Below are 22,084 nucleotides of genomic sequence, written 5' to 3' on the forward strand. Positions count from 1 at the left end.
TCCAAGTCAATCAGGACAATGAATACAAACCATTAAGGGCATCTTTACACAGCAAAAAAACAAAACAAAACAAAAACATGGAAGTAAGTCTCAGAGTCTGGGTCAAATGACTTGGGCTCACACTGTAGGGCTAAAATCAGCAGGGTAGAGGTTTTGGCTCTGAGTCCCTGCCCCTCTCATTTTTTTTTCTTTTTGCTGTGTGAACATACCCAAGATTCACAGGTCTGTGCACCCCAAAAATGGAGGAGCTGCTGCCACTCACATTTGACTGTCCAGCCTGGAGTTTCTCAGAATGTGTTCAAGTGATCTTGAGATGCATGCATGGTGTGGGGGCAGGTAATCAAGACATCTAGAAACTGTTATATATACTCCTAGGACAAAGGAATTGATAAAACTCTAATAAAAAACAGCTTCTGAACTTTTAAATTGGGGGGAGGGGGACACAAGCAAACACCCATGCACTTAAAAAAAAAAAAAAAAAAAAGAACTGTTGATTTGTCTTAGAGAATTACTCTGTATTATCTCTCCAAGAAGAAATATCCTTCCAGGTAACCTGAGCAGAGGTCTACAAGTCACGAGAGTCAATGGACATCAGCACCTACCTTTCTTTTGGTCTGAACAGGTTAGGAGGGAGGGATCCAGCCCAAAGAAGGGTGAGTTGCAAAGGGGCAACTGAGAGACCCAAGAGGGGAAAGTGGGACAAGAGGTTTTAAAGATCACAGAAATGCACATCACTTGTTCCTGAAAATGTTGAATTATTTAGCAGTAGTTTTACCTAAGAAATGTGCAGACGTACTAACATTGTGGTTGAGATTCAAAGTAGTTGATCTACAAGCCATTTCATTAATTTTCCATAAATCATATTAATAAATGACAACAAAAGGCCAGATTGCAGATATTAAAGACATGGAGTTAATGAATTATCTACAGATCTGAAGTAGTTTTTGATATATTCAGTCTTAAAGACTCACATTTTTATTTAAGGCTTTTTTCTGATATTTTACTTTAACTAATATGGTGGCATCAGTAGCAGCTTACTAAAGGTCACATTTAATTTTTCACTTAAACAGTATTAAGATCTCAAAATTTCACAGTTTAATAATTGAGTTCAGTCTTCAGATTTACTACAAATATTGTTTAGAAAACAACTGAATTTCCCCTGACATTTCTGGATAAAATACTTATTAACATTTCCAGAACAAAAACCAATTACTCTCCTTTTTGTTTTGTTTTTAAATTTAGCCCTGACAGTTTCTTGGAGCAGTTGACAGGAACTCAAAATATGACACACCTGGTATTGTGATACCCTAGACCCAAACCACTTTTGAAATATTACAATTCAATAGGAAAAAAAATATTCTCCTCCTCTGCCATACCCTTTTTCACATACACCAAGAAAAGCTGACTAATATACTGTGTATGCCACGTGTTCAAGATCTTCTACAGTACTTCTCTGGCTCCATGCCTCATATAGAGAATCCAGCCAGCCCCTGATTGTCATGAGGAATGGATATAGGCCAGGTGTAAGGGACCCCTGATCTGGAAACCTGTTCCATACCTCTCCCTAGATCTGTTTCTGATAGTCTGTAGTCCTTTGGATAGATGGCTGGCATTTCTTACTGTAGATTGCAGACATGCATTACCAACCAGTCCCTAAACCTATACTTCTTTCTTCTCTCCTCATCCATTGCCTCCTGCACACATCTCCAAACCTGATAAGGTTCACCAATGGGAGCCCTGCTCTGAAAAATATGGACAGCTGGTGGCATTATCACATCAAATATACTAAGAGCGGCACATGGACAAGTGAGAAGGAAAAGGAGTTTTAGTAAAACTTTTAAAAACTGTGTTTTGTGTATTTTTGTTAATGCACATTTAACTGAAATGCCTAGCAAATTGTTAGGAGGAAAACAAATCTTTCCAAAAGATTTAACATGCTGGGCTGAGAAAGTCTCACTCCAAGTATATGGTCCTCCAGCAAAAACAAGGAAAATAGATTTGATATTCCTGATATTTCTGAAGTTTTATAGATATCTATCTATCTACCTAGATAGATATAGATAACTATGGGAGAAGGAAAAATAAGTGTTCATACCTACTTCATACAACTAAAAGCAAACCTGTTTTGTTTGCAGATGACCTTTAAAGGAAGAAAAAAATGCTTCATTTATGGCTCTAATCTGTGCTTAAATGAAGCCCATGTGAAAAACTTTGCAAATTGGAGTTCTGCTGCTTTTGATATCAAAAGAACCTCTTTGTTCAAATGCTATCTATGGGAATTTTATATAAAAGAAGACTAGGATCATTTATTAGCCCAGTATAATTTTGTACTCACAAAAGACCTAGCCCAGCTTCTTTGGTCCCTGTGCACTTATATTTCACTGTGCCAATTTTTGCAGACCACTTCAAGAAACAGCTTTGAAAAACGGATGCTACCTGTGGTCAATAATTCATTTTTTATAACTGAAAAAGAAAATATCAAAATATTCATATTAAAAATAAAGCTGGTCAAAATTAGGTAATGATCAGGAAAGAGTAGGTCCCAAATTTTATTTCTTAATTATTTTTTTGTTTTCATTTTTTTTAAAAAAGAGACACACCTATGTGAACTTCTGACATGGTTACAAATACAATAAATTAATGTGTTTTAATATGGAAGGAAACACCAATCTCAGAAATCACAACAATAATCAAATAAGCTTCGAACTTGAATACAATGAAAGAAGCCCCTCACTTTTCCTCTACAAAACATCTCAAGCTGTGTTTAGTTCTTCCACTGCCTTCTTAAACATATGGCCCTTCCACCACATTCTGCAAGTCAATGGATTCAAGCTATTTCAGGCCAAGAAGGAAAGCATATTCCAAGGAAAGGGGCCCTTATACAGTGCACTACCCCGACCCTCTGCAGAAGCCCTCTCTCTTTTATATTGAGGGACATTGAGCCTGAACACACTGCAGATCACACCTGCAACAACACGGCAGGGCCAAGAAGAAATCTCTTAGGGCTTATCTATAAGGGAGCGTTTTACCAGTGTATTTATACTAGTGTAACTTCTCATGAGGAAGCACCTATTCCAGAATAAGATTAAAAAAAAAACTTCCAAAGTGACAAACTAAATTAAAAAAGGCATTCTAAATCCAGAATAAGAAAGCCCATGTAGGGAGTTATACCCATATAACAGTGTGGTATTGTTATAATGTTCCCAAGTCCTCAGGAAGGTAGATTCAAAGCCATTTCGGGATTTTCAGGTCAATAGCAACACTTTAAACATCTTAAATTCCATCTGGAAATCTACAGTTAGCCACTGGAAATCAAGAAACACTGTTTTAATATGCTTATGGTGAAACGTTCAACAAGATGGCAAAAAGCAGGTTGCTGCATTTTACACAAGCTTTAGTTTCTGAAAGAATTTAAGGTAGTCCCTCACTAAGCATAGTACTTTAATCTAATTATGAGGTGACAAAGACATGAACAAAAGTGGTGAGAGATGTATCAGAAAAAAGGGTGCAGCCTCTACCCCGGATTGTACCCTGAGGGGTGTCATATTGTTATTAAAAGCTGGCCATTTATTGCAGTAGTTCAGTCTATTACAAAATTTGTAGTATTTCTTATTCTAAGTTCAGAGAAAAGTGCAAATACAGTTCAAAATTTGCATTAAACCACAATGAATATTTTAAAGAGTGACAACTTTAATAGAAATAGATTTCATACTTTGCATACCTATTGAAAATCAGTGCTTTATTATCTCCATATTGTGTCTTTGTAAATCTATACAGCCCCCATTCATCCACCCACAAGAAATACTATTCTTCAAAGCCTTCTGTGTAACAATAAAAATATAATATATTTATTTATAAACTTAATATCTTTCCAGTGATCTACATTATCATAAAAAAAGCAAAACACTATGATTTCCCTCTTGCTTATATCTAACTTAGGTTGATTCAACATTAATCAGATTTGGTATATTTTTGCTAAGCCAAAGTATTCCATTAGTACCTAGGAATATACCAGGCACTGTACCTATATAAGAATATAATGAGCTCGAGCACTGTTGCAGTACTGTACTTCCTGTGTAGAAAGAGAAAAAGACCAAGCAATCGATAATATGAAAGAATTACTCAAATGCTAGAATGGGCACTAGTTTTTCCAGTCTAATTATGGACCAATCTACAATTGTTATTATAGATGCAGGAAGAGTCAGATATATGCTATAGAGACATACAGAAAAAATATGGAAATGCTAAAGTGTATTTTTATAACATTCTACATTAAATGTTTCCTTTCTAGCTAAAATACCCCCAATACAGAAAACCAATGAGGTTTTAAAAGCTTTTCAGAAATTGTTCTAATAAATAGAAATAGTATTTTACTTTATTGAAGGCAGATTCATTTTGATACCAGAACTTTTCTATATAGTATTTCTTAGATAACCTCTTTGTTTTTCAAGTGCTGTTGTTGGCATTTCAGGACCTAGAATTTAAAGAGTTTGCAAAGCTATTGGAGCTCCTCAACTCTGATCTTCATAATAGCCTGATTTCAAGTCTCTTAACGCCACTGGCCAAATTCTATAGATAGTCACTGAGCTCAAACCCTTTTGTTCTTCACTATCTCACAAGCAGCTGTAGCTGCTCCCCCTCTCCTTTCCCACTCAGCAACCTGATCTGATTCTCTCCATAAAAAACACCTATCTAATATTCTCCAGTATGCCACCACCAATCTGGTGGATTGCTCCCCTTCTAAATACCACAACCTACTCAAGCATTGTCACTAGTTTCAAACTCACTCCTCTCCATGCCTGAATCAGAAATGAGTGTTCAGAAGCACCTTGTCAGTATGGATGGAGCTATGAGATGTACACTATGGCATACATCCCTGACACACTGTGGCTCTAGATTTCCTATAGATTACAGAGAGGTTTCCAGACAATACTGATTGATGAAAATAATAACACACACACACAGACACACACACAAAATACCTTAAGGCTTGTCTACACGGCACTGCAGATCTGACTATGCAGGTCTTGACTTTAACTGCCCAGTTTAGACCCTGATGGTGCAAACTAAAAGGTACCAAGTTCACCTTAACGTAGTCCTATGTTACATGGGGCATGTAAAGCACAACACTTTAGAGTGCTCTACAAATCACACCCCTCTGACTCCGGACTGTGCCATGCAGACAAGCCCTAAGAAACAGAGTCTTCTCTGGAGTGGAATACTGAAGTCAACTGGAATACAGCACAGTGCTCAGGAGTAGAAGAGGGGCCAAGGATATTAGGATAAACCTCTGTTCCTACAAAAAGTGCCACAGAAGCTGAACTGCCATTACCAGGAGACAGGAATTTTAGTATTGTCTTATCCCATGAATACGCAGGCTTTTCCAGTACTTCAGTCCTGTTCTGTGTTTAGTGTAAAGATTAATTATTATTATTATTGGACAGATTTTGATATTCTCATGCTAGATAAGATCTTACTGCTTAAGCATTCAATTGATTTCAGTTATGTAAATAAAACTTTGCATTACAGGCACATTGCTACCTCTGTCTGCCCTGTCATTTTTAGGTTAGAAAGTGTTGGCCTACATGTGCACAAAATACACACATGTAAATACACTGCATGTATGTAACTATCTATGTAGGACAGCATTTTTCAAACCTAGGTGCCTAAAATTATACTCTTATACAAAGCTCTATAGACAATTCCTAAAAATCACATCATTACAGTTATTTGTAGGATTCACAGAAGAGAACATTTATTTATTTGCATTGTAGTATGGCTTAGAGGGCCCAATCAGGGATCATGGCCCTATCGTGCTAGACACAGTACTTATATATCACACACAAAATGAAGAGACTATCCCTGTCTCAAAGAGTTCATAATCCAAGGGCCAGATTCTGACACCGTATTCTTGCTGCTTAGCACCTTACTCCATGACACTGAGTAAAATCTTTCGACATGATTACAGGTTTCAGAATCTGTTCCTAAGATAGATATGGGGTAAACATCATTTGATTTTAGGCAAACATATTTATGATAATTTGTATATAATTATCCTATTATTTTTAATATTTTAAATAAAAATCTATCAGAGAAATCTCAGACTTACTCTCATAGTGAATTAGGAAGCCAATGCTGGAACGACTATTGTCTGTAGTGAACAGCAGATACATGTAATTGCCAGTACTAATAAGGAACTGTGGTGCTTGTGTACCATGATATTCTCCAATTAATGGTGATGAGTTTGCTGGCCCATCTCTAACTTCCAAAGTATCATAATTAACTTCCGTCTGAAATCTGAAAAGGAACATACCAAATTAGTGTATAAACGGGTAATAATGTAACTTTCAGAAAATCTTAGAACTCCAATGTAACTGTGACCAAGAATTTCAGACAAAGATAATTCAGAACATCTACAGACACATCACAATAATTAAAACTAAGGAAAGGTCAGGTTTTTTTCTTCCTCCTTTCTAGTCCTTTCTTTCCTCAGTTCTGACCTATTGGGCAATCTGAGGCAAATCACTTTACATTTTCTGTGCCTTTTTGCCCCTTCAAATCTTTGTCTGTCTGCAAAGTGATTTGCCCCAGATCACACAGAAGGTCCTAACTATAAAATCTAAGTCTCTGATGTTCCAGTCTAGTGTCATATCCAGTAGACCACAGTGCCTCCAAGCATACTGAGTTTAGATTCATGAAGGGTGGTGAAGTATGCAATCATTCTCTGCTAGTCATTCCTGTATTAAATGAACACAGGTTAGTCCTATCTCTAACCTCAGCATTGGCAGGCATAGATTCATAGACTCTAGGACAGGAAGGGACCTCGAGAGGTCATCGAGTCCAGTCCCCTGTCCTTATGGCAGGACCAAATACTGTCTAGACCATCCCTGATAGACATTTCTCTAACCTACTCTTAAATATCTCCAGAGATGGAGATTCCACACCTCCACACAATTTATTCCGTGTTTAACTACCCTGGCAGTTAGGAACTTTTCCTAATGTCCAATCTAAATCTCCCTTGTGCAGTTACCATTGTTTCTTGTTCTATTATTGGGCTAAGGTGAACAAGTTTTCTCCTCCTCCTATCACACTTTTAGATACTGTAAAACTGCTATCATGCTCCCTCTCAGTCTTCTCTTTTCCCAAACTAAATAAACCCAATTCTTTCAGCTTCCTTCATAGGTCATGCTTTCAAGACCTTTAATCATTCTTGTTGCTCTTCTCTGACCCTTCAATTTCTCCACGTCTTTTCTGAAATGCAGTGCCACAGAACTGACACAATATCCAGTTGAGGCCTAACCAGTGCAAGAGTAGAGCAGAAGAATGACTTCTCGTGCTTGTTTACAACATACCTGTAATGCATCCAGAACACATTTGTTTTTTTGAACAGTATCACACTGTGACTCATATTTAGCTTGTGTCCACTATGACCCCTAGATCTCTTCTGCCATATTTTCCTAGACATCTCTTTCCATTCTGTTATGTGAAACTGATTGTTCCTTCCTAAGTTGGAGCATTTGCATTGGTCTTCTTAAACTTCATCCGGTTTACCTCAGACCATTTCGCAATTGTCCAGATCATTTGAATTTGACCCTGTTCTCAAGAGCAGTTGCAATCCCTCCCAGTTTTGGTATCATCTGCAAACTTAATAAGAGTACTTTCTATGCCAACATCTAAGTCGTTGATTAAGATATTGAACAGAGCCGTCCCAAAACAGACCCCTGCGAACCCCACTGTTATATATCTTTCAGCAGGATTGGAAGCCATTAATAACTACTCTCTGAGTACGGTTATCCAGCCAGTTATGCAACCAATCTTAAGTAGCCCCATCGAAATTGATTTGCCTAGTTTATCGATAAGATATCATGCAAGACCGTATCAAATGCCTTACTAAAGTCTAGGTATGACACATCCACCGCTTCTTCCCTATCCGCAAGACTCATTATCCTATCAAAGAAAGCTATCAGATTGGTTTGACACGATTTTTCTTTACAAAATCCATGCTGGCTATTTCCTATTCCTTACCACCTTCCAAGTGTTTGCAGACGATTTCTTAATTACTTGCTCCATTATCTCCCTGGCACAGAGTAAACTAACTGGTCTGTAGTTTCCTGGGTTGTTTTATTTCCCTTTTTATAGATGGCACTATATTTGCCTTTTCCAGTCTTCTGGAATCTCTCCCGTCTCCCATGATTTCCAAAGATAATAGCTTGAGGCTCAGATACCTCCTCTCTTAACTCTGGAGTATTCTAGTATGCATTCATCAGGCCCGTGACTTGCAGGCAATCTAACTTTTCTAAGTGATTTTTAACTTGTTCTTTTTTTATTTTATCTTCTAAACCTACCCCCTTCCCATAAGCATTCACTATGTTAGAAATCCTTCAACTTCTCAGTGAAGACCGAAACAAAGAAGTCATTAAGCATCTCTGCCATTTCAAGTTCCTGTTTACTGTTTCTCCTCCTCACTGCGGCAGTGGGTCTACATCTGTTCTTGGTCTTCCTCTTGCTTCTAATGTATTGATAAAAAGTCTTCTTGTTTCCTTATTCCCATAGCTTAGTTTGAGCTCTATTTTTGTGCCTTTGCTTTTCTAATCTGGCCCTGCATTCCTGTGTTGCTTGCCTATATTCATCCTTTGTAATCTGACCTAGTTTCACTTTTTATATGACTCCTTTTTATTTTGTAGGTCATGCAAGATCTCGTGGTTATGCCAAGGTGTCTTTGCCACATTTTCTATCTTTCCTACCCTCAGAATAGCTTGCTTTGGGCCTTAAATAGTGTCCCTTTGAAAAACTGCCAAGTCTCCTCAGTTGTTTTTCCCTCAGTCTTGATTCCCATGGACCTTACTTATCAGGCTCTCTGAGTTACCAAAATCTGCCTTCCTGAAATCTATTGTCTCTATTTCTGTACTTCTTCTACCCTTCCTTAGAATTGCAAACTCTATGATTTCATGATCACTTTCAACCCAAGCTTCTTTCTACTTTCAAATTTCTCAAACGAGTCCTCTATTTGTTAAAATCAAGTGCTAGAACAGCTTCCCCCAGTACTTTTTCAACCTTCTGAAATAAAAAGTGTCTGCAATGCAGTCAGGAACATTATTGGATAGTCTGTGCCCTGTCATAAACAGTAGCTAAGGGTTAATGTTTCTTTCACCTGCAAAGGGGTAACACAACAACACTGACCGAGGACCAATCAGGAAACAAGATGTTTTCAAATCTCAAGGAGGGAAGTTTGTGGGTGTGTGTTCTTTGTCTCGTCTCTGTTGCTCTCTCGGCTCTGAGAGTGACCTTTCTATCTCCAGGCTTTCTAATCTTCTGTTTCCCAGTTGTAAGTAAAAGGTAGAAAGCAATAGCGTTATATTGTTTTTTTGTATTTACATGTGTGTAGTTTGCTGGAATGTTGAAATTGTATATTCTTTTTGGATAAGGCTATTTTATTCATTTTTTCTTTTAAGCCAATAACCCTGTATATGTCACCTTGATACAAGAGACATTTTTATGTCTTTTCTTGTCTTCTTTTATATAAAGCTTTCTTTTTAAACCTGTTGGATTTTTTTTTTTAGTTGGGGCTCAAGGGATTGAGTCTGCAGCTCACCAGGAAATTAGTGGAGGAGAAGACGGGGGGAAGAGAAATCTCTTTGTGTTAGAGTTACAAAGCTTGCATTGGCACGGACTCTGAGTGAGGGTGAGAGAAACCTGATCTCTCGGGTTTGCGTTCAAGGATTGAAACAGGGTGAGCTTCCAGGGTCATCCAGGGAGGGGTTTTCCCTTTGTTGTAAGACTCAGGGCATCTGAGTCTTGGGGTCCCCCAGGAAGGTTTTGGGGAGCCAGAGGAGCCAGGCACTGGAATCCTGGATGGTGGCAGCGCTATCAGATCTAAGCTGGTAATTAAGCTTGGAGGTTTCATGCAGGCACCCACATTTTGGACGCTAAGGTTCAGAATTGGGACTTATGCTTTATGACAGCCCCGCGGTGTTATTTTCTCAACATATATCTGGATAGCATGCAGCACAACAAACACTTTTCCCAATTGTTAGTGGTTATATCAGATAGCCTTATGAACTAGGAAACCTGAACCTTGTACATCAGTTTGCATGTCATAGTTTCAACTCCAAATACATCTTCAAAGAGTTTGAGAATATTCATGTAGAAACAGACTTCTGTCATTTTGTAAGACTTATATTTTGTGACCATGTATGAAAAATATGCTATAACTGACATTTTATGTAACTCTCCTATGGAGATGATTGGTTTAATCTCTGGGGGCAAGAAACCCGGTGTCCCTGTACAAAAGAACATGGTTTTTGAAAGGAAATATCCTCCAACTGTCTTAACAAAATGAAAAACAGTTAGTGGGCCAGGGAGAACGAAAACTGAATTCTAGTTGTTACAGAGGACTGAAAATAGGAAATGTGTGGAATTGTGTCAACTGAGCAAATGAAAATAATACTTTTTTTTGCAAATTGTTTTAATTTAACAAGTAATCAAAATTATGTTAAGAAAGAATTATGTTTTATAGGTAATGATGATATAACAAGAACAAACTTCCCAGTCAGACCCATTATACTTTATATATCTATTAGTATGAATCTATTAAAAACTATCCCTCACACAACAAAACCAGCAGCAGGCAAAGGATATTTAGGTCTCAGCTTAGTTTTCTCTTACCACTCAGTTTATATTTCTTACTTTTCAGAACCCCATAAAAAGAGGAACAAACTCACTCAGAAATAAAAGAATATCTATGTTCTCCTGACTGTCACAAAGGTAAGTAAATGACTGTCCTGAGCCTCTGAGGGGTTGTCTTTACTGCAGAGTTAAATTGGTCTCCTACTCAGGTATTGCCCTTCATCTACCCCTACCCCCTACACAAAACTCTCTGATCCAAGTTCAGTGGTGTTTTCAACCCAGGCTATCTGGCTTGACTGGAGCTCGGTGCTAAAACCCAGGTGATGCTTTAATTTGGGCTGGTAACCCACTCACTTTGCAGTGAGGATGCAGGCTTGAGCGCTGACAGTCTGGCAGTGCCTTCCCACAATTTGCCCCCGTGGTGCTGACAGACCAGGTGCCAGCTCATGCCAAGGCCCATACACCTCACTGAACAAAGACAAACACATAGCTGGAAACAAGTCACCTATGTGTTAGTATTGTTAAAACAGATGTTACAGTTTTAAGAATATGTTTAGGGTTTCAACTTTATGAAATGTTTGTAGGATGTTGCAGGCATTAATCTTTCTTATAACATCTGCGCCCTATGTTTGTAGGTCATATTTAAATGTTTGATCTGTAACTTTAAAACTGTTTGCTCTAAAACTGTAAACTCTACAGTCAGGAGACAAGCATTACGAAGTGCGAAATACTAGTTTACCATAAGAGGTGTTATCGCCTATTCAACAAAAGAAGGCCCATAGACACCAGAAAAGCCATTGTCCCAGAAGGACAGACAAGTTTCCCATGGTTCACTGGGAAATAATCTAAGTGTCTCAGGTTACTGCAGCATAAGAACCATGGCATAAGTAATTAGCAATGCACCAGTGGGCACAGCAAAATGATCTGCCTGCCACCCATCACACTGAGCCATATAATAGCTGATTCTTTAAGATCTGATGGCCAAAAAAAAAGAAAAAAAAAGATCTATGCATCTTTACCAAAGAAAAGTATAACATTAAAAAAGAAGACAACTGTTATTTTTCTTGTCACAACATCTCATGCAAGGATATTCTTTTGTCCTTACTGGAGATCAGAGAGAGAGAGTTAGTGCACGCGCGCGCGCGAGAGAGAAGCTATATGACACAAATACCAGCTACTCAAAGCTTCTCTCCAATATCATTTATGTTGTTTTGATTTTCATTTGGCTGATGAGTGGGACTGGTCTATTATTTTATTCTGAATCATTAATTTATACATCTATCTATGTTGCAACACACTAACAGTTGTGTATTTGGGAAGCTAGTCATGAAGAGGCTGGGTGAGTTCTGCGTCAGCTTGTGCTGCTGAGGATGTTGGTGATTTCTTACATCATAGCTTCTCCTGTTTTTGATTTGCTGTACTGTGCCTGGCCCCTCCAGAGGATGACATCCTGGAGGGAACACTTTATCCTTCACTCATATGCAGAATGAAAGACAAATCAGAATGTCCAGGCCAAGTCATTCTGAACATATTATCAGCCAATGATTTTTCATTGCCCTTGCAGGAGTTACTAAGATGACCTGAACTGCAGAAGGTGTCACTATGAAACAGTAAGTTGGACTGACCAGTCCTTTGCTACTACCTCTGGACTATTTCAGTGCACTTTGGGCTGCTAAGGTGCATTTGATCTGGCAACATCAAAACCACCAGTGAGTTCATTTACATATCAAATGCTGTTCTCACTGTCAGAAGGGCTAGAAAATTTTATTTTGGTAACTGAAGGTGGATTGTAAGACTTATAGTAAAATATAAAATCCTCTATTTTCCAAATCTAGAGAAAATACTTAAATTACCTATAAAATTAATACTTTTGCCTTGTTAAATACTGATCTTATTAATCTATGCAACAATTTATGAATCTTATACGCTATCAGTATGGCAAAATTATTTTTTAAGATGTACTAAGGTTTTCCATCTGAGTCTTGTTCTGTTTGGGCAGCAAAGGCTAAATGAACAAGCAACATATGTTTGTTACCCTTCTTGGGGTTCAATAGTTATTACAGCACTTGTGTTAGGTGCAAAAAGTAAGAACCTTGACAGGAAACAAACTCAATTATGCTATCATTAGCTTCCAAAAGCATAACAGTTTTAAAGAAACTCTATGCGAAGAATTACAGGTCTTTAATTGTAAATCTCCCTGGAAGACTGACCCATCATCTAAACTAAACTAAACTAAACTAAAACTAAAACTAAACTTTACTATTAAAAAAGAAAAGAGTGCCTATGCCAAAAATAGTGATTTACAACTTGAACCTTCAAGGAAAGGGGACCAAATTTTTCTCTCAGTAATGCTGGTGTAAAGTTGGAGTAGCTCAGTCAGGTGCTAACTGTACTTTCAAAGTTACCTACATAGAGGCACTGAGCAAGATTTTGCTCTTGCTTGTACCATTGTAAATCCATTGCTACTTGTTTGATTTCAAGAGATTTACATTAACACAAATGAGAGCAGAATCTGGTAGAGTGCATGTATGTGTCTACTGAAAGTTCACAATTCTTAAACCGGAACACAGAGCACAGAATCAGAGATTTCTACTAGGAGCAGCTAATGCAGTGTTCTGGATTCCCCACTCCTTTACTTTTGCTTTCAACATGTGGGTGCTGTGTTTGTGTTGAGATAGGTCTTGTTGTTTGACTTCTCTCTTGTTCTCTCACCTGTCAAAGGTGATCTTAATAGAATGTCCAGGTCTTGCTTCAATCACCCATTCACAATTTAGCGAGTCCTTGTAATATCCTGGCCAACCTGGTGGCAAGATAACCCCATTCGATCCTGTCAAATGTCCACCACATGGTGCTGGGAAATAAAAGCATATATATGTAGTGAAATATATACCTGTAAATTACAGTTAAATGGGCTGATAAATCACACACACACCGTGTTCAGTTAACTGTTAAGAAAATCTGAAAAGCAAGAACAAATGACATATATTATATGACAAAAGTAATCCTGCTTACTTATTTTTTATAAAGAGTCCACACCTCTCTCTCTGAATGGCATAATTCCTGACATCATGTCTTGTCAGAGCTCATTTAGGACTTGATTCTTCAAACCTTTCTGAGTAGTAGGTTGAGTAATACATTCATAAATAGTGATACATTCATAAATAGTGATTTTGTTTGACTATGCACCGTAGGTTTGTGTGGAATGATACACAGATAAAAGAACATGGACTCACAATTGATGGGACTGATTCTGCCACCTTTGTTCTTACTGAGTAGTACCTTATTGGGTGAATAATTGAAGTCAATGGAACTGCTTATCTTAAAGATCGTATAAAAAGGTCTGGAAGCAGTGTAACAGGGCTTTAAAAACTCCGGATCCAGACAGGGGAGAAATCCCCCGGAACAGGGACTGAGGAAGAAGCTGTAAGGTTGTCTTCCAAAAACTCCTCCCAAGCCATGCTGCAGAGTATGTATCGGGGTGAGGCTGGGGGCAAGAGAAGTTTAACAAGGGTGGATCACAGCATGCAGCTCCGGGGAGATTCCAAGCACCACTGAAGCACATAGGAATCTGGAGGGTATTAAAGATATCTTAAAGGCACCTTAGCTCCACCTTCCTCTTGACTGAGAGTTCTGTGATGCACTGTGCAAAATCTTACTCTAAGTCTTCAGTCTCTTCAAACTGTGCCAGGAACACCAATAATCCCATATACAAATTAATAATAATATGAAGCTATGACAAGTGAATTAATGGTCATGTCTTTATTATATTGTTTGTAACAGAAACTGAATTCACAAGAGATTATTCTGATTTTACTCAAGATTTATGCTAGTATAGTTTTACTGATCTCAGTACAATTTTCCCTGAATTACATTAATTCAAATAAGTACAGATTCAGGCCGATGGATGAAATATTAGCCAGCAGAATGCTACTAGTCTGTACTCTCTTAAAGCTGACAAAAAGTGCAATTTATCCTATATTATTTAAAAAAATCAATTTAGTCTTATTAAAACTTTTGTTGATCTGCAGCAGATAAAGTATTATCTTGTGCAGAAGAACTTTTCACACATCACTTATTACGATGATTGGTAAATGTGCTTGAAAGCAGAACATAACAGAGTAGCTCAATCAAGTCATGAGCATGCACAATCAGACCAGATTATCTCCAAACTACCCTGAAGCAATGGACACTTGGTTTATAACTACCATCAGAAAAAAGAAACCTTTTGTCAGAATTAAAAAAAAAATCTACACTAAGAAATAGCTTTTAAATAAATGACATTTTTATTTTAAGTTGAAAGAAGTGCACTTACTGAAAAACTATTAGTCTTTTAGATTGGTGAATTAAGATCCTAATCCTGTTCCTATTGAAATCAATGACAAATGTCCTACAAGATTCAGTGGGAGAAGGATAAAGCCCTACAAATGTATTTCCTTAAAGACAATCATTTCAGTATTTGTTTCTCCCTGCTCATTCTTTCCCTGTGCTCTCAACATGGTTCCTTTGCTTGTGCACCTATGAAAACTTTCTTATGAAGTTTTACAAAGAGGATATTGAATCCTGAACCAATTATGTGTACAGAATTTAAAAATTAGAAAACTTGGTTTGATGAAGAAACCCCCTCGGAATTGACTGTTCTTGCTCTAGGTAAAAACTGGTCCATCGAGCAGCTGATTACATGGTCCTATTAAGATTAGGAGTCTTGCTAGTGCAGCACTTAAGCTTACATCTAACACATCTTATCAAATTGCTGCCAGCTTTTTTCAGTGTCTCTAAATTTCTTAAAAATGCACACTATCTTTCAAGAAATGATTTCTTGCACAGCCAGAATACTGACAGAAATATGGGCTAGATCCTTAGTTGGTGTAAGTCAGTGTAGCTCCACTGACATCAATAGAATTATGATGATTTACACTATGAAGGTCTAGCCCTATATCTACAAAAATTTATCAGTGAGTATCTGGAACTATCTGAGGTCAGAGGACATGCAACTTCTTGACCATAATGTTTACATAAGAAAAATGGTTACTTACTTCTTGGCTTAAGTTTGTGTAATGCCCTGCCGCTTATCCATTAGAAAATAATGGATTTGGCCTATTATACCATTATATTTCTATATTATATTTGGCACAGCAAAGTGAGATAGTATTCTGTATAGCTGATCTAATTAATATATTTTCCTAGGCAAGGCTAAAAAAACAAAGTTGGAATTTTCAGGTCAAGTAATTTTGGAGACATAATGAGCATTTAGGAATTTTTCACACTCTCTCTCTCTCACACACACACTTATATTTTCAAAGTACCAGAATTTTAAAAATGCATTTTTTCTTGGAATTTTGGTAAAAATGAAGGAATCTGCCCCATAACCACATGTGACATTCAAAATTTCTGGGGGATATGTTTGTTTTGGGGAAGTTATAGGGAGAATTTACAATTCAGGCTTATAATAGGAAGCTAGCTTCAGTCTAAACTATAGGGCAGCTACCACCATTCCATTATATGCCATATGTATCTAAATTACCATATCCTTTCACTAGCCTTAACTCACAGCTAATAGACAAAGGTGGTGGTCAAAATTTCAACACATCTACAACAAAATTTTTCAAGTGATACTCTATTCTTTGAAAGATGTGTATATAGTCTTAAGATATTACATACTATTCTCTATTCGCAGAAACTATTGTAAACAAACAAACAAACTGATAAACAAAAGCCAAAATAGTCTTGATTATGTTCTAAATGTGAAAAGGAAATAAAAAATAAAATAGTTATACTATGTAAGACAGTAGCTACAAAAGAAGGCTTGTGTCCCTTACCTTCACAGCGTGGGACAGTGGAGCTCCACACAACATTTCCATCCTGCATAATGCAGGTTATGGACTCAGAGCCTTGGGTTTTAACAAAGCCGTCATCACAATGAAAAGAAACAGAACTTCCCAGAAGGAATCTGTCTCCAAAACGTCTTCCGTTTACGGGAATTCCAGGATCATGGCACTCATTCTGACCAAAGGCTGATTTAAAAAAAGAAAAAAATAGAACAAAAGCCTCAGATTACTTGTGCAAGAATGATAGCAAAAATTCTACATTAAATCTACCTACATTAACACAAAGTACACTTAAGATAGGTGGGATTTTTTTTAATGTATATTTAGTGCTTGGCAAGGCACCATATTGAAAGACTGATTTATCCATAGGACAGGAAAAATCACAGGCTGCAAGAGAACAAGCTTACTGCCCAATTTACCTCCGATCTAAGTGGAACATCTCTTGGAGTCAGAGGGCAGCCACCATGCCTACTCTACCCTTGCCTCACCCAAAACTTCCAAAAGGGCCAGTAGTAGTTTGTAGCAAGTGTGGCAGTGTTACTTTCAGGACAGCATCTGTTATCAGACATCTCAACAAAGAGCACCTTAGACTTAGGCACTTCAACAGATACATGAAGGAGGGGTTACCAAGTAACAGATGCAATTATACATTTTTACACACATCATACTAGTTTCTTATTTTCAGTATTTTTTAAATTAAGAGTTATTGGTTCTACGCTGTATATATAGTAAGAGTAAACAATCAGAGATTACACAGAATGTTGGAAAATTAACTGAAAACAATAAATCTTCAGTGAAAGAGTGTCATATGTATGCTATATAGATACTATAATTTTTGCAATTTACATTAAAGACTAAGACCTCATATCTTAAAACAACACATAGTGGTTTTCCTTCAGAAATTTAATTATCTGTTTGTCTAAACACAGACATTCTTAATTCATTTTTGTATTATTGTGACCAAAGGAAGGGTTTAATTAAAATGTTATATTTAATATCAAACTAAACAAACAGGTGCTTACTTGTATAGGTGATATTAAAGCCTCTTCCAGTGGTAGAGTGATCTGACTGAAATTCAAGTCTTACTATGTGCCCACTGCTAGCCAGCTGGGAAGGGACCTCATTGCCAGAAAAAGTGCCAAGAGCTGGTAAATCAGAAATCCCATCATCCTTCACTGTAAGGTAGTCAAACTGAGGCTCCACATCAAAATCATTGAAAATCAGATGAATCCTGCTTCCTGGCTCCGAAATAATCAACCATACACAGTTCATGTTGTTCCCATATTCCTCAGGGTAGTTTGGTGAAAGAATAATTCCAGATGGTGTAGTGAAGTTGAAGAAGCATGAGACTAAGAGAGACAATAACAGACTCTCAAAATAACATTTAGCAATAATACAAAGCATGTTTCTTTTTACTTTTGTTTTCTGTGGAAAACGGATGGTTTTGAAGATTGGGCTAACAAATTGTGACTCCTGCTAGCTGAGCTTGTAATGTGATCATGTTTAATAATGTCACACTACTTCCCTCGTCTAGCATTTATTTCAGCCTTTTTATGCATTTATGATTTTTTAGTTCCTCACATGTGGCTACACGACACTGTCAGAGCTTTCAAGTTATTTATTGTTAGAAGCACAAACAGAATCCTTTTCAAGAGCGTACATAACAATAGTGTTGTGAGCTAAGTGAATCTGCATAAAAGTAGTGGAGTCTGGATGCATGTCTGCTGGTTTGAGAGCAGTAATGGAGTTTGTGTGAACACTCATGTGGCAATCAAAAATGACATGTGAAGCCAATTTGTGCCAGTAAGGCATAAGCTCATGTAGCAGATAGTGTAAGTCTCCACTTGCGTGAAGTGGTGGTCTAAAAGGTTTCAAAGAAGAATGCTCACTAAGGCCATGTCTACCCTAGTGAGCTCACAGTGGCATAGTTGTACCAATCCAGCTGTGTCACTGTAAGATCACTCGTGTAGCCTCCCATCAACATAATAAAATGACCTTAACTCTCCCATCAACATAATAAAACCATCTCAATGAGCGGCGGCAGCTATGTTGGTGGGAGAAGTTCTCCTGCTAACAGCACTGTGCACACTACCATTCATGCCGGCAAAACTTCTGTCACTCCAGGGGTTGTCTTTTCACAACCTTGAGTGATATAAATTTTGCCAGCATGAGTGGTAGTGTAGACATGGCCTAATCCACTTCTAAAACAGAGGCCATATATGCTCACCTCTACTATTGGCCAACTCTGGTAGATGGTACAAGTGGGAGAAAAGAAGTAAATCATGATTCCGTTTCATTCTTTTTGGGATGGCTTACACCCCGAACACCACTAACCAGGAACAATTCCTAGTATTCAGAGTTGTGGTTGCTATCTGAGCAGGGAGTACATAGAGTAAGGGGAAGATTCATTGCACCCCACACAAAGGCTGGACATTTTCTATCCCTTACCCTGTTTCAATTTGAAATCAATGTTTTGACTGTTTAATAATACATTTTCTCTTGTCTTATAGGACTTAAGTAACTTGTTTTGAAAATGTTGTATCTAAGAGTTAAAATTTTAACCTAAACTGATTACTGAAATGAAAAGTGCAATTACAGACACGGACGGACGGACTTACACACACACACACACTGATTCTCAAAAGGCTGCCACTCTCTTCTGCACAACCCATTTGTTCCAAAGGATACTGTATATGCAAATTATATCAGCTGAATGAACAAGTAATAGGATCTGTCACCTGTGCATGTCCTCTGACCTGTGGAGGATCATGGTGGGGGAAGGGTGAATGCATGGACAAAGTTGTGCACACATAATTGGAGGTCTGTTGAAGCAACAGTGAAAACCTGGCCCACTGTGTATAGCAGATTTATAAAAATTAAAAGCCTGATCTCAATTTTAAAGCAGATTTAAATACATTTAAATTTTAAATACATCTTATTTTTAAAAAGAAAACTGCAATATTACTAGTTTGTGAACTATGAAAACACAGATTTGCATCAGTTTTCACTTTTCTGAATATTTGGTGAACCATCACTCTCACTATTACTAAAAGTAGGCCTGTTTTTGAAAAGGAAAAATTGCAAAAATCCACTTCTTCTACCCTCAATAGTTATAATTAAATTATTAAAATAACCTATTTGTCTCAAACATAAATTGGATAATTTTTGAAACACATAAACAAGGAAACATAAAATAACTAGCCATTTTTAAAGTAAAGTTATTTATGACCCTAGTGTGGAAGTAGTTACACCAATATAAATTTGTTTATACCAGCATAGCTTACTCATATACGGGATGGGGAATAAGCTACACTGGTAAAACAGCACTAAGGGTTGTACTCGTATTGCTATTTCAGTAAAACAAAAATCTCACCCCTAACCACCACAGTTAAACCTGTACAAAACCTGTGTGTAGACCAATGTTAGCAACACAAGCCCCATTAACTTTTTAAATTGTGCTCCAAAGTGCTTTTGAAAATGACCTCAAAAGACAAGTCCCTGTGCTATACTTGTAAAACTGCAAGAAGGTGTTCATTTTCTAAAAATGGTGAAGATAGATAAAAAGCATAATTTACTTGCCCGCTTGCAAAGATTTACTCTGTTTTACTTCTGAATTATATAAACTGACATCATTTAAATCCATCCAAAGTGCAAACTTGACTATAAATATTTTTTATTGGCTAAAAGAAAAAAAATCACATCCACTGATCTTACCTATCATGTTCTATGCTGAATAACCCCATATTGCTTAAATTATTATGCAACCCTATTAAGTTGTTAAAAAAAGAGGGATTTTACTGATGTGTATATGCAGAATACTTCACCCTGCCAGAATTACTAGATACGTGCTATGATATCCTACTGAACACTTATGTGCCATTAGCAATCTCTCAGTTAGGGTTTTATTCAACTCACATTTACATTAAAAGTATTAAATGTTTCAATTAAATACAAAATGAGGGAAATAAATCTAAAATGGCTCTGCGTGATGTTCCCTGTAAATAAGCTACTACTAAGCTATCTGGTAGAGTTATCACTGAACACGTCTTCAAGGTCTTTTGAAATGTTTCCCTGCTGGTGAGCTGCAAGTGCCACAAAAAGGGAATAGGCTGAAGTCAAGAATTTAGTAGGAAGGAAAAATCAAAGCAATTCTTACAAACACAGCTGGGTTTGTTGCCAGACCACTGGTTATTTTGTTGGCACGTGATCATTCTCTCTCCCACAAGTTCAAAAGCTGCCTGACATTCAAAGGTAAGTGTGTCTCCATGTAGAAAACTACTGCCAGTCCTTTTTCCATATGATGGTGTTCCTGGGTCTCCACAGCCTCCTTTCTCAATTTCTGAATTTGGAAGAGATAAACAAAATATTGAATATAAACATATATTTGCATACTATGCATATTTCAATACCAGAAACTGCTTCAGACATTTAGCAGTATGTCCAGAAATAACATTTAAAAATAATAATAGACCAAAAGTTAAATTTTCAAAAGCACATACTGACATGACTTAGGGTCTAACTGAAAGTCAATGGAAATGGGAATTACATCTTTTTGAAAATTGTATCCCAAATAATCAAAACCAATTGCATTAACTGATATTATATTCCCTTTAGGAGTGGTGTGACTGTGAAAAGTAGATAGGACACTTTCTTGCTCAGCAGATCTGTTTACCAAGCTCAATCCTGCATCACTGAAGTGAATAAATAGTTCTCCCATTGATTTCAGAAGGGAAAGGATTGTGGCCCTTGCTTCCCATTATGTGTATTCACTTCCTTGAGACAAAAGAGGTTTCACTACTTTTACTCGTGGTAGCAATACATCCAATACAGTCAAAGAGATGGATTATATTCTGTTTTGTGCATCATAGAATTTAGATAGCAATTCTTTCAAACTGTGGAGCCATATTTACACCTGTGTAATCCTGGGTATATCTGAAGACAGAATTTAAAACAATAGCAGTTGCCGTGGTATAACCATGGATAGAAGTGTGTCTGCAGATTCAGTGATGACTGTTCAGCAACAAAGAATACATCTTGACTCTCAAACCCCAATTTCAGTTTGCAGGGCTGTTAGTAACAGGATTAAAAAATAGAAACAAAAAGCATTTTATTGGACAGTCCAAGAAGCTTGCTATTTAATCAATGAAACACAATAAAGCTGAAATCCAATAATGATATGTTATACTCTAAAAAGTAGAATCGCAATATTTTCCAAATACAACCAACTACACTGGAAATAGAACAATATTTTAAATGATGGTTCCTATTAAGGTCAAATGTCAACTTTTGAGTAGTCTTAAGTATTATAATTAAAGGCATACTGAGGATTAACAAATACTGATGTCAGATGAAGTTAAACATCAAATACGTTTGTAACTATAAGCTGGTAATTAATACAGAAATACTTTCCTGTGAAACCGATGTTAAATGAGAATATTAGATGCATGAAATATAAATATTAAATAATGAGAAAAGTAGTATTACAGTACAGCAACTAAATGATTGTTATTGACAACTAGCACCCAATTCTACCTACACCATTAAATTAAAAGGGAGTTTTGCCACTGATTTTGGATGGAGCAGGAGCAAGATCTATATGTTTTTCCATACATAAAGTAAACTTTTTTGTTACA

General features: G+C 37.1%; 1 protein-coding gene across 1 annotated transcript in view; it reads right to left on the bottom strand.

The window, feature by feature from the left end:
• The window catches only part of CSMD1 (CUB and Sushi multiple domains 1), a 2,093,217-nt gene that overhangs the window by 516,920 nt on the left and 1,554,213 nt on the right, over positions 1-22,084 (bottom strand). The window contains exons 13-17 of the mRNA XM_075063712.1: positions 20,608-20,790; positions 17,474-17,800; positions 16,443-16,637; positions 13,339-13,477; positions 6,110-6,297 (exon numbers count right to left, since the gene is read on the bottom strand). Coding sequence (XP_074919813.1) covers positions 6,110-6,297; positions 13,339-13,477; positions 16,443-16,637; positions 17,474-17,800; positions 20,608-20,790 — 1,032 coding nt within the window. The remainder of the gene's footprint in view (positions 1-6,109; positions 6,298-13,338; positions 13,478-16,442; positions 16,638-17,473; positions 17,801-20,607; positions 20,791-22,084) is intronic.

The sequence above is a fragment of the Chelonoidis abingdonii genome, chromosome 3, assembly GCF_003597395.2.
Source record: "Chelonoidis abingdonii isolate Lonesome George chromosome 3, CheloAbing_2.0, whole genome shotgun sequence".
NCBI classification, from domain to species: domain Eukaryota; kingdom Metazoa; phylum Chordata; order Testudines; family Testudinidae; genus Chelonoidis; species Chelonoidis abingdonii.